This window comes from Geospiza fortis, unplaced genomic scaffold, assembly GCF_000277835.1.
Source record: "Geospiza fortis unplaced genomic scaffold, GeoFor_1.0 scaffold186, whole genome shotgun sequence".
In the NCBI taxonomy this organism is placed as follows: domain Eukaryota; kingdom Metazoa; phylum Chordata; class Aves; order Passeriformes; family Thraupidae; genus Geospiza; species Geospiza fortis.
Window position 1 is genome coordinate 4,240,846 of NW_005054331.1, and position 12,185 is coordinate 4,253,030.

The following is a 12,185-nucleotide window of genomic DNA, read 5'->3' on the forward strand; positions in this document are numbered from 1 at the left end:
TGGAGCGTGAAACCATGAGTTCCAGTCAACTTTATCAAGAATATCTACCTACAAAGCAACACAAAACCTTATTAAATTTTAAAACTGATTTTAGGGTTTTTTTTTTGAGAAAACGAAATCTAGTTTCAGTCTTTTTATTTGTTTTGATAACACTCCTCCAACTACCCCGAAGAATCCCACACAGATTACTTCAAAACAAAGCATGCCCCTCTACAAAAAGAAAAAAAAATAAAACACATCTTAATGCAAATCCATCTTCACAAGGTCCCAGATTATGTCATATTAAATTCTTGAAATAAAGAAAAAGAAATATAAAGAACTGATCTTTAAATAAGTTCTGACCTAAGTAAAAATTTCACATAATTAAAAGGTTTCCAGCAATCAGTTTTAAGTATTACCCAACCTTATCCTTGAAGTAGGAGTACAAGAACTTCTTCCAGTCCTCTGTTACGATGCTTTTATAAGCAAATGTCTGAACATAAGCCTTCAAGAAGCCAATGAAGACATCTAACAAAAAAGAAGATGTTTTAGTGTTTAAAATTAAGGTGGAAAAAAAACCATATAAAATCTGACTAAGGCTTACCTGGTCCTCCAAGGAGCTGTTCAAGGTAAAAAAGCAAAGCAAAGCCTTTCTCATATGGCACAGATGAATAGGCAACATCAGGATCTACTTCATCCAGATTAATGACAAGGTTAGTCACAGGATTTTTATCTCCAAGAGTATTTATCTGCGTCAAAGACACAAGAACACATATCAATCTAGGAAAACTGGCACTCCTGCAGATCTGTACTAATTCTTTTTATAAAGGTATAAACCATCCAAAACGGACACAGCTTCATTTCAAAGCATTCTCCTTTTTCCTGAAGTTCTGAATCTGCATAAACCTTAAATTACTAAAATTTAGAATCAACCACCCTGTGCTCCAGCTGTCTCAAAGCAGTTAATTACTATCATGTCTGTCATAACCATGAGCACCTATTAGTCTCGCTATATTTATCCCCTCATTAAAAGACTATTTGAACTACATCATTAAGCCTTTAAATTTAAAACCTCTGTTGACAGGAGATGTGCCAGCAAAACTTCAGCTCTGGATATCGGCAGAACAGATTTCAGGCTGCTCAGGGAACTAGTAAGATAGCACAGACTAGAAATCTGAAAACTAAAGTTTGATTATGCTACCAAAACACAAAACTAAACAACCCTCTTAGACAGTAAGAAATCAGTTGTTTGCATGAGGCACTGGAAATTCTGATGGCCGTGGCTGCAGATAATTTTGATTAACTTTCAGCTGCTTATCAGTATGCTAACATGTAATATCGCAATTTAGTCATACCCAGAACAACCAGAAGGAGCTGTAAAGATGTTCATCCTTACAGAAAAGCTTAAAACAATTCAAAAAGCTTTATCTAATCTGAGTATATGAAGCTATTACTTGGGGTAGCAATCAAATACCTTGGAATCAAAGTTGTTCATCCTCTAATAAGAAAACATTAGGAAAGCTGACAAGACAAATTTTATTTGTGGGAAACACATATGATGACTTGAAAACGATTTACCGTGTTCTGCAGTTCTCGCCAACCTCCCAGGGCCTGAAAGTGCCTGAACTGCTCACCAAACAACCGACCACCGATCCTGCGCTCCAGGTACACAGTATGACCCTCATTCAGCCTGCAAAGACACTGATGAAGTCAGCACTGGTAGGATGGTAAAATGAATTTAGCCAGCCTCTTCACAGATTAAATTTAAAATTTGATTTGCATTACATTGAACATCATACCCACCAAAAATGTTCCCATGTTTTGTTGGTTACCAAGTTTCCTGTCCAGCTATGAGAGATTTCATGTGCAATAACCTAAAACACAAAACCAGATCCACCATTTAGACTCCTCTGGGAAAAAAACATCAGATCCCAATAGAAAGAACAAAATGTTGATGGGATCTCATTTGCTATGTTATGTTCACAAAGTCAGTTAGCATTCACAGTTCTGCAGACCTATCCATATGAATTTTAAGCAGAGGACTAATGCTACCCTAGCTGACAGAAAAAATTTTCAACTTCCAGCCTGCAAGCCATAGAGCCATACTGATCAACAGCTTGCTTTAGGTAATTTGTTAATGAAATCACATTTCAGAATACAGAATACCAAGCGATGGACTAGTACTGCTTTCTCACTAAGCAACTTGTGCAGTGGGAAAGCTAATGATGCATGATACATTAAAAAGTATCCATGTCAAATATTTCAGTATTCTTTGTTTAAGACCATCTTTTTTTTTAAGTTTAGCGGTACATCAGTCTAGTAAAAAGACAGGCAATAAAATTGCATTCAGAGTATTCAACTTTGCAGAAAAAAAAGACACATAGAGGAAGAAGTTATCTCCTAACAATTTTGATGAGGCCAATTCAGTTGAGATTTTTAAACATATCTGTATGCAGATATTGTGGTTTAACAGGGCAGGAAAAGAGTTATGGAGCAGCTAACCTCAGTCAGCCCCCTGTGTATACAGGCACCCATGTTACTTCCATCTGTTGGTTATACAAAATAGATACTTTACAGAGTTTACTGAAAATTAACACTCACTTTTGTAAGAGTTCTTGACTTAGTGCCTTAACTTTTTATTTCCACAATGAAAAGAGATCAAGTTTTCAGGTATTTATTATAAAGGAATTCAGATACATCTTCAAGTTGTGTACTACTTGAAGAAATGAATATTTTTGACTTACATTTGATAGAGATCGATCACCTGCCTAAAAAGAAAAGGGAAAGACAAGTTAGTTGTTAGGTTCAAGTTGGCCTCAAAATAGATCACTTCATGCAATTTCTTCTATGATCCCTAACTCCAAAGGAGGCAAGAACATTTACAGGTCTTTCTAGGAAGAAGACTAATCCAATTTGTGCATTAATATCCATCACCTAATTGATAATGCAATCCCTAAAGAAGAGCTGACTTTTATCACTGCTATACTCACCAGTAGTGTTGGAGTTACAAAAGTAAGACAAGGATTCTCCATACCACCATAAGGAAAAGAAGGTGGTAAGACTAACAAATCATACTGTCCCCACACATAAGGTCCTGCCAAATCTTCTGCTGTTTTCAGCATAGCTTCAGCCTGAAAAAAGAATTCACATTAGTTTCTAAGATGATTTTTTACTACAAACACTGAACAAATAATAAACTATTGATCCCATCTTTCATTCCCTTTCACCTTGACAAGTCCTACATGTAAAACAAGTATGGGACTGTATCAATATGTATTTTCAGTACTAAGTTTGTACTGCAATAGAATAATAGCATTTTGTGGGATGGGAGGAAGAGAAAGGAGAACAAAAGATGACCAAAACAGTGAACTGTAGTCTGTTTCTTTTCCAATACTATGTGAAATAGTTATCTTACAGCACTGTTTTTCGTTGTAGTTAATTACTCACCTCAGAAAATTCATAGGCTGATTTATCCACTAGTTCCTTTTCAGCCCACACCAGTGTCCTTGGGCCAATCTTTCTGTTGAAAGTGAAAAAAAAAGCCAATAAGACAGTATGAACCAGAAGTAATTCTATCGGAAACTAATACAGACAGCATATGTGTAACTGTGCTCTTGAGTAACCCACATTGCAGAGGAAATTCATTAGAGAATCTTTGTCTGCTTTTCCTCTCCATTGCTGAAGCAAAGGCTTAGAAAACAAAACAAACAACATGCATGCATTATTCAGCATAAAGGAACAGGAAAACCACTTACGGATTTTTAAACACTATCAAGCCCTAATATAAAAACATTATTGTGGCCTAGATTAACACAACCTTTTGCCAATGAGAAATGAGGCTGAAGCAATACTTTTCTGCCTTTGACAGAAAAGGTTTTTCTGTTAACAGACAAGGCTTATCTGTTAACTAGGCAAGAAGATCTATTTCCTGTGCTAAATTTTAACCACTAAGGGCTGTTTCAGAAACAGCTTTATGCTGTTTCTCTAATTTACAGCACAAGTAAAAAAATTATCCAAGAGCAAATCAACATACATGCAGTTTGATACAAATAAACAGGTTAACTGAATCTATAAGACCCTTTTTAAATTTAGAAATAAGACCAAGAAACAATTTTAAAAAAAGCTCAAAAGATTTATTGTGGTTATTAATATTTATACATTGTACAGATTCACTCACCTACTTTCTAAGGCTCCAACCACTAAAGCAAACAAGTAGCAAGGTATGGGAACCTAGGAAAAATAAAGAAATCTTATTTGTAATGTCAGTTATCAGACATCAGAAGAACAAAAGTATACAAATAAAGAAGTTTTCCTCCAGAGTTTCCTGCCTTAAAGGCAGGCACTGTTTTTTCAAAAACATTGTTCTTTCTCCCCGAATACTCCTTTATCTACAGGATGTACTTGCTTCATAGGTGTTTCAGGCAAAACTCACAAAACTCTAAGTATCATCTCTGTTTGAAAAAATCTGCACACAAAGTTCCTGCTGGTTTGGATTATCTTCAAAAGCAAGTCAGTTTTCCATATTCATTTCAGTTCCATTAAATTTTATGGAAGGAGAAGTTAAGAGATATTGCTCAAATAAATAGCAGTTTTATCACACGGAAGGATGCAAGAAGAGCTTTAATGAAGTAAACAAGAATATTTATGGATATAATTACATTAAAGACAAAAGATTCAGGAAAAATCAAAATGTATATATTTGATTTCCATGTTTGGAATTAAAAAAAACTCTAAATATTTTTTATTTCAATGAAAAAACTCCTAACTTATATAAAGTTATAAAGAAGTGTATATATATAAAGAAGTATCTTATATAAAGACGTATCTTTATAGAGAACTGCTTTCTCCAAGTGTTCTGGAAAGAAAAGGGGATCATATAGCCACCCCTGTAAAAGTTCCACTTCATCTGAATTTAAACAATGTTAAATAAGTAAGACTTTAAATCATAATTAGCCGGAGACACAATTTCAGAAAATTTTATTCTACTATTACCCACAAAACATTTAAATATTGTTTATTAAAATGCCCATATCGTCATCTGTGTTTTAATTTTACCTATTAACCCACAGAACATATTACTGAAAAGAACAAAGTCCCTTGACTTATAGATGAGTTAAGAAAAAACTATCAATACACCTCCACATTTTGACATCCAACTTGCTAATTTGACATTTTGAAATTCAAATGTCAATGACTGTTGGGTTGTAAACATGTTTTTACAGAGGTTGCTCTCCAGGCTGCTCTTCTTTGCAGCCTGGCTATGCAGGACCAGAAAAAGTAGCTTTAGGTAAGGCTCAGCACACATACATATCCAAGAGCTTGATGCATTTGCCTTTTGAGGAAGGCAAATGAGGAAACAGACACCTCTTCTAACAAATCACTGTCAGCATCAGGCGATGTGTGTGTCCTTTTTCACGTCTTTTTTCATTTATGTATTTTGTGCTTAATGTGGGGTTTTTTTTAAAGAAAAGCATGTTTTTTTTAAAAAAAGTAATGGTTTCTGTATCAGAAAGTGTAGTATAATTTCAATTACACTAAATGTTATTTCTTGTATAGGTCCATCATGCTTATCAACAGGGTATTCCTAGATAACATTAATCTCTGGATTACACAAACATAGAAGTCTTCTGTACTAGACTGAGAGTGGCAAATATTTTGGCTCCACAGAGAGGGGGCAGGGCACTGCCTACTGATGAGCTCACAGATAAGGGAACTCTTTTTTTCCCCTCTCTCAGGTTTCATGCAGCAGCCAAATCAAACCCGACAGCTGCTGCAGCTCGAAGTACTCTGACCCCCTCCTCTCCTCCAGCCACATCATACCATTCCTCCTTGCAGTTATTCAGTGTCAGCAGCCCAGATCTTAGGTTAATTTTATCTGCTTGTTCAGCAAAATGAACTGGGTTCATCTGAAGAGCTCATAAACACCAGAACTGTAACCCAAAAAACTGTGAGAACAAAAATGCCAGAAGAGTAAATCAGGACTGCTGCCTTATGAGTAGTGGAATCATTAGACTAGCTGCACTCCTTACTAAAACTTCCAGAGAACAGTAATCTTTGATTACTGGCTGGAGATACCTTCTTTCCATAGAAACCAAAGCTTTCACATTAAAAAAAAAAATTAAAATTTGTTAGAATTTGCCTAACTTCAAGCTAAAATTTGGTTCTGATGCTGACTTTCACTGCTTAGATCTTGGTGAGCTTAAAATTTGCAGGGTCTGTTTTCCAAAACTTCCTCCCATATTATTTGCATCTGCACTATTTTCTAAAAATCAGTGCAGACAGAAAGGGCTGTGACAGAACTAGTTTTGAGTATTGAAACATTTTCAAAACTCAAATTTGGATTTTCTGGGAATGCTAAAAAGACCAGTAAACAGCGCCAGCACTTACTTGTTGTCTTCTCAGAGCTGGAGTTCCATAATGCCTCCCATTTCTGGAGTGGCAAAACCCCATGTGAGTCACATGATTTATCCATGAGCTCAAAACCACACCTGAGGTGCCTGTCAGCTGCAGAGGTTAGCAGTAAGACCTTGTGCAGCCATTTCCCAGCGCGGAGCACTTACGTTCTGGCTGAAGCGGTAAACCTTGTGCGCGCTGTCCTCCGGGTCGGGCGCCTCCCCGTCGCGGTTGGCGCTCATCAGAGCCACCAGCTCCTTCGGGACGGAAATCTGAAAGGGCACCCAAGCACATTGTTCCAGATGGCAAGGGAAGATGTATTCTATTACCATCTGTATGGCAGCTGTCTTTTGTCAAGTGGGCAGTTTGCCTTAACTCTCTCTCTGAGTGACCACAATCACTCCTTCCTCGGGAGAGGACATCTGCTGATAACAGGCTATCAAATATCAGTGCATGACTGATAAGAACTATAACATCCCATTGTGAGATGCTCCACCCAGAAGGAGGAACCAAGCATTGCTACCCAGATATAATCCAGAGGTTCTGAAACACCAGCACTGCTTCTGCACTGGATTTCCCAGAGGAACAGCAGCTGCCTTTTCTTCCACTGGATCTTTGGAGGAAGAATACATCCTCCTCTACAGGACCCCCTGCTCCAACAGAACCACACCTGACCCTCCAGGAGGACTACAGCCACATTTCCAATTGGACTGCTACCAACACCCTGACTAACAGTGTCAGGTTGAGTTCTGACTCTGTCAGTGTTGTTTTAGTGTACTGCATTGTTTATTTTAGCCTTTTATTTTTTTCTTCCCTATTAAAGAATTGTTATTTCCTGCTCCCATATTTTTTGCCTGAGAGTCCCTTAATTTAAAATTTATAGCAAATCAGAGGGGTGGGGAGGGTTTACATTCTCCATTTCAGGGGAGGCTCCTGCCTTCCTTATCAGACTCCTGTCTTCCCAAACCAAGACACATAAACAACGCAGCTGGCACTCAGCATTACACTCCACACTACAAGCAGCTGATAACAAAGAGCAGCCCAGATCTGTTCTGTTGTTAGGTCATCTCTGTCAAGTAGAACATAAGGCATATGGAAAAGGTTGTCATGAAGACAGGCAATATTGAATTAATCAGAAGAGTACCTCCAACAGAAGTTAAAAGGCTCACTTTCTTCAGACAACTGAATTGTAATGTCACAGTGCACATCTATCCTCCTTTTTACTGTTTACACCAGGACTGTCATGGACACATTTTATGAAAAATCCTTTCCTTAGGATTTTTTCTTATGAGAAGCTGAGAGGCATCAGAAACAAAATGTAAACAATAATTATCTGCTGCTGTGGAATGCAACAGGTGCATCTTTGATTGGTCTTATGTGGTTGTTTTTAATTAATGGCCAACCACAGTCGAGCTGTCTCTGACTGTCTTGGTTCAGTCATAAGATTTATTATCATTCCATTCTTCTTCTATTCCTTGCAAGCCTTCTGATGAAATCCTTTCTTCTATTCTTTTAGTATAGTTTTAATATAATATATATAATAAATAATAAATCAAGCTTTCTGAAACATGGAGTCAACATTCTCGTCTTTTCTCTCTTCCTGGGACCCCTGTGAACACCACCACACAGGACTGCAAATACCCCCTAGCTATATGCCAGAATATATTACTTAAGGCATACATGAGAGCCTTTTCAAGTGTTTTTTACTTCACAGCACTCTTTGCTGTCTTACTGTCAGCTTTTCCTGATTTTAGACCATCTTTCTTTCTTACTACTGCATTTTAACTTCCTTTTGCAAATAGACACATAACAATGAAAAAAGAGTTGATATATACAAAAAGGAAATGGTAAAGTTAGAGAACTGCCACAGGGAAGATCAGCTCTTTCCTCCCACATTAAGCTGAAAGTCAATATTCTGGTTTTATATCAGGCCACATGCTGGCAGCTGCCAAAAAACCCTGACCAATATAAATTCACCCATTGTAGCAGGTGTCTTCAGTTAAGACACATGACTTAGGTTCATCTACCTCTGCATAGTAGGTTAGTTTCACAGCAGGCGTGTCTTGGCATGGAAAAATGGCTCTGCAGTGGATAGCCTAGAGAGGGAGAAAGGAAAAGAAGATAAAACAAAACTGTCTTTCTAATGCAGAGGACTAGAAATAAATCAATTAATACACTGTAGTGCAAGTCCACACAGCTCCTCCAGAGAATTCATTATCTATAATCCAGTACTTCTATCACTTAGAGCTTACAGGCCTTTGTAAAAGGAATTATACTAGGTAAGGCAGATCAATAGCCCAAGTATTGGTTGTAAAGAACCATATGTTCTTCAACCAGGATACTGGATTGGGTAAAGCAGTTCCAGAATTACCAAACTGTAAACATATAATAAAATCTCAATAACATCCTGACATTAAGTGTTTTCATTTAGAACCTTTTACACACACAGCTAGAAGTTACAGGCTACTGCTCTTCCCTTTCCTAGCCTTTCTCTGCAGTTCTTTAGAAACCAAGGGAAATTACAGTGGTATGTCAAGAAGTTTGGAAAAAATGAACTCAACCTGGCACTGGCTGAAGAGAAATGGGTGTTTCTTTCCAGAAGTTTGCTCTGGAGTAAACCACTGGAGAGCTGAAGACTGTGGAGAGCTTTCAAATGAGATTTCAACAATTGCTTCTTGTCCCCTGTATAATAAAGAACACAGTCAGAATGTTTTGACAGAAATCCTGATCACACTGAAATTCCTCTGCAAAGATGTCTGAAAAACAGGTCTGTGGTACTGTCTCAAAAGCATTAAAAATGAGAACAAGTATCATATTAAAAGGAATAATTCCCTTTCAATTATGGTATTAAAAATGGCTAGCTGATTTCATTTTTTACATCCCAAGGCATTTTTATTATTGTTTTCATGAACCAGAAACTTTTCCTCTTCTCTTTTCAAGGAGAGCACAGACCTTTTCTTTAAACTATTTGGGCCAGCTACATGTATATAGTTTTGTCACAGCTAAGTAACCTTATACATGTTAGTGTAAAAAACCCTCTGCAATACACAAAGAAAAACGTGCAAAACCCTGCAAAAGAAGATACATGACTGAATAACATAGAATAAGTATCCTGTACATAAAAAAAATTAGATTTTTGTGTCTGACATTAATGCTCGGTAACTGTTACCCTTAAGAAGAAAGTAACACCCTGAAAATTATCAGTAATTACAGAATTAATTCCTATTAACAGTAGGGGTTAACAAGAAAAAGAAATAATGTTCAGATTTTACTCAGGGTTTCAGAACTGGTGTCAAGTAAAAACTAACAGTTATGTGTAAGACAGGTATCAGTTTGCTAATGAGAGAACACACATCAACCTGACACGTTCATACTCTTATTTATTAAAAACATATCTTAACCATCACTGACACTCAAAGCACATGGAAGTACTTGTTTCTATTCTCAGAAAGTTCCAGATTATACATGCAACTCTTGGAATAACAATCCAGCCATAAATCAGAACAAACTTCAGCTAATCAGAGGAGTTGGACACTAGATAAGCTGACCAGGTATACTCATCTGGTTTATAACCAGTATTCCAAAGTACATATTAGAGAAGAGAAAATAACTGGTATTACCATAAGGCACTTTGCTTTCTGAACAATCAGACTTGCAGTTGTAACTCCCACCCTTTCCTATTGCTGTTTCATTGATAGCTACATGGGGGACTATGTGTCACACTAGATTGTGAATTCCTATGGTCACAGCTCACACCTCCCTCTTTTTTTTTTTCTTACCTGGAAATTCAGCACTTAAAAAAAAAGGCAGCTGAAAGTCAAATAAAAGAAACAGGCCTATATTTCTGATGTGGTCTGTTTGCTCAAGTACTTAATTTTCAATTATTTCAAGTACTTAATGTTCAATTTCATAAGAGACCAGAAGTGTTTCTCTAGAAGGGACAACTATTTAATGACATTCCTTTCTCTTCCTCATTATTTTTATTTCTTAACTGCACTAATTAACAGTACAACATTAAAAAGAAAAAAAGCTTGGAAACCAGACTAAACTGAAGGTTTTTTTAGAGGTAGCAACGAGTTCTAAAAGCCAAACAATAAGAAGCAACTTGATATTCAAGTGTATTCAAACAAGGGAACTTCCTTATACAAGCACAGCTTTCAACTTTGGCACCATGGAAGACTGAGATACCACTGAGTTACAACATACAGAACAAACTGCCAAAAAACATATTGTAATTTGACAACAGCTTTTTAATTCATACACCTTAAGAGGTAGACCATGGTTAGTTCACTCTCCATCATGTTGCTGAAACTCAAGTTCCAGCTTTCAGGGACTTGGACTTAGCATAGCCAACAAAATAAAACTTTGATTATTTGAAAACACGCTCCTATCTAATCATAGTGGTAACCTGAAATTCTACAGAAATGCAGAACCAGCCCTTGTATAAAAGAAGATGCAACAGGGGCTCTTGCTCCTTGTGCTCCACACTGTAACAATTTTGAATCACGTAGTTAAAGCAGAAACAATATTACTGATGAGAAGCACTGGGAAAATTGAGATACATTTCACATCATTTTGCTACTCAGTTTAGTTAGTAATTTTGTCGCGATATAAGGTCTGGGGACAGGTACAAACACTCCCAAAGTTTTGACTAATGAAAGCCACATATGACATTAATCTACAAGATCATAGCAAACAAATGCAATACCCTGATTCTAATTTATAAGTCCCTTTGCACGCTTTACTCAGCAACCCCACAGGCAGACAAGCAGCTTATATAGTACATTTCCAAAACCTCATAAAGGAGCAGGCAAAAGTGTGTACCTTCTTAGTTCATTTGGAAATGTGATTTCTAGAGGGGTGCCCTTGAAACTGTGCTTTTCTCCAAAAGCAAATTGTGCATCTTGTCCATTTACAGTCACTTTAAATACCTGCACGTCTTTTGTATCCAGGACCTGTGATAAAGCACATATTGCATACCAGTTAAATAGTGTAAAATAATAAAGGCAGCACTATGAAATCTTAAACACAAGTCCATCTGAAGGAAAAAGTATTTTCTAAGTAAAACCAGAAAAGCTGACTAACTGTGTTGACCACCAGGAACCAGCATTTTAAGAGAGCAGCACTGAACTGGGAAAGCTGGAGGGAAAAGAGGAAGAAAACCAACTTCTGACCATAGAAGCCAGTTTATCAAGAAAAATTACACAGGTAACAACTCCGCAGTACTGCTGTGAAGTGAGGAGAACGGTATAAAAGCCCCTGCTAAGGCTTCAGTCCTGGAACACGTCACTGCGAAGCCAGACCTTCATGCAATGGAAGGTGAATTAAATAGTGCAGTACTCATTTTTTACTTTTTATTACTAATAGGTCTGGGCTTTTCCCCTAAAAAATAAACGCCAACCACAAGAGAATTTTATGGAGTCAGCATGAGAAAAGCCCAGAATCCCCAAACTTCGAATACAATGCGAAGTTTAAGAGGTTCACCGCCTATATGCAGAGATAACAGAGAAAGCAGCTGGCATAACGAAACACACAGGCGAAAAAGCCCTAAATCTGGGTTTTCAGTGATTTATTCCCATCTTTTAGACAGCATGCTCTTCGCCGCTTTAAAGGGAAGAGACAGCCTTGCCCTTCCCTTGAGCACCGCGCCTGCTCTGGGGGGCTAAGCGGGAACCGGGGGCTGCGAGGCGCAGCCAGCCTCCAGCCGAGCAGCAGCCAGGGGCGGCGGACCGGGGAGGGCCAAGCGACGGCAGGGAAGGAAGGACCGCGACGACGGCCGAGGGAAGGACGGGGGAGAGGGAAGGCGGCACCGG

At 37.8% G+C, this 12,185-nt stretch overlaps 1 protein-coding gene across 1 annotated transcript in view; it reads right to left on the minus strand.

Annotated features, from left to right (window-relative positions):
• The window catches only part of LTA4H (leukotriene A4 hydrolase), a 58,287-nt gene that overhangs the window by 3,823 nt on the left and 42,279 nt on the right, over positions 1 to 12,185 (minus strand). The window contains exons 3-15 of the mRNA XM_031057538.1: positions 11,197 to 11,327; positions 8,934 to 9,054; positions 8,400 to 8,468; positions 6,540 to 6,644; positions 4,157 to 4,209; positions 3,427 to 3,499; positions 2,970 to 3,110; positions 2,724 to 2,747; positions 1,783 to 1,853; positions 1,558 to 1,669; positions 584 to 728; positions 404 to 507; positions 1 to 48 (exon numbers count right to left, since the gene is read on the minus strand). The exon at positions 1 to 48 is cut by the window's left edge and continues 1 nt beyond it. Coding sequence (XP_030913398.1) covers positions 1 to 48; positions 404 to 507; positions 584 to 728; positions 1,558 to 1,669; positions 1,783 to 1,853; positions 2,724 to 2,747; positions 2,970 to 3,110; positions 3,427 to 3,499; positions 4,157 to 4,209; positions 6,540 to 6,644; positions 8,400 to 8,468; positions 8,934 to 9,054; positions 11,197 to 11,327 — 1,197 coding nt within the window. The remainder of the gene's footprint in view (positions 49 to 403; positions 508 to 583; positions 729 to 1,557; positions 1,670 to 1,782; positions 1,854 to 2,723; positions 2,748 to 2,969; positions 3,111 to 3,426; positions 3,500 to 4,156; positions 4,210 to 6,539; positions 6,645 to 8,399; positions 8,469 to 8,933; positions 9,055 to 11,196; positions 11,328 to 12,185) is intronic.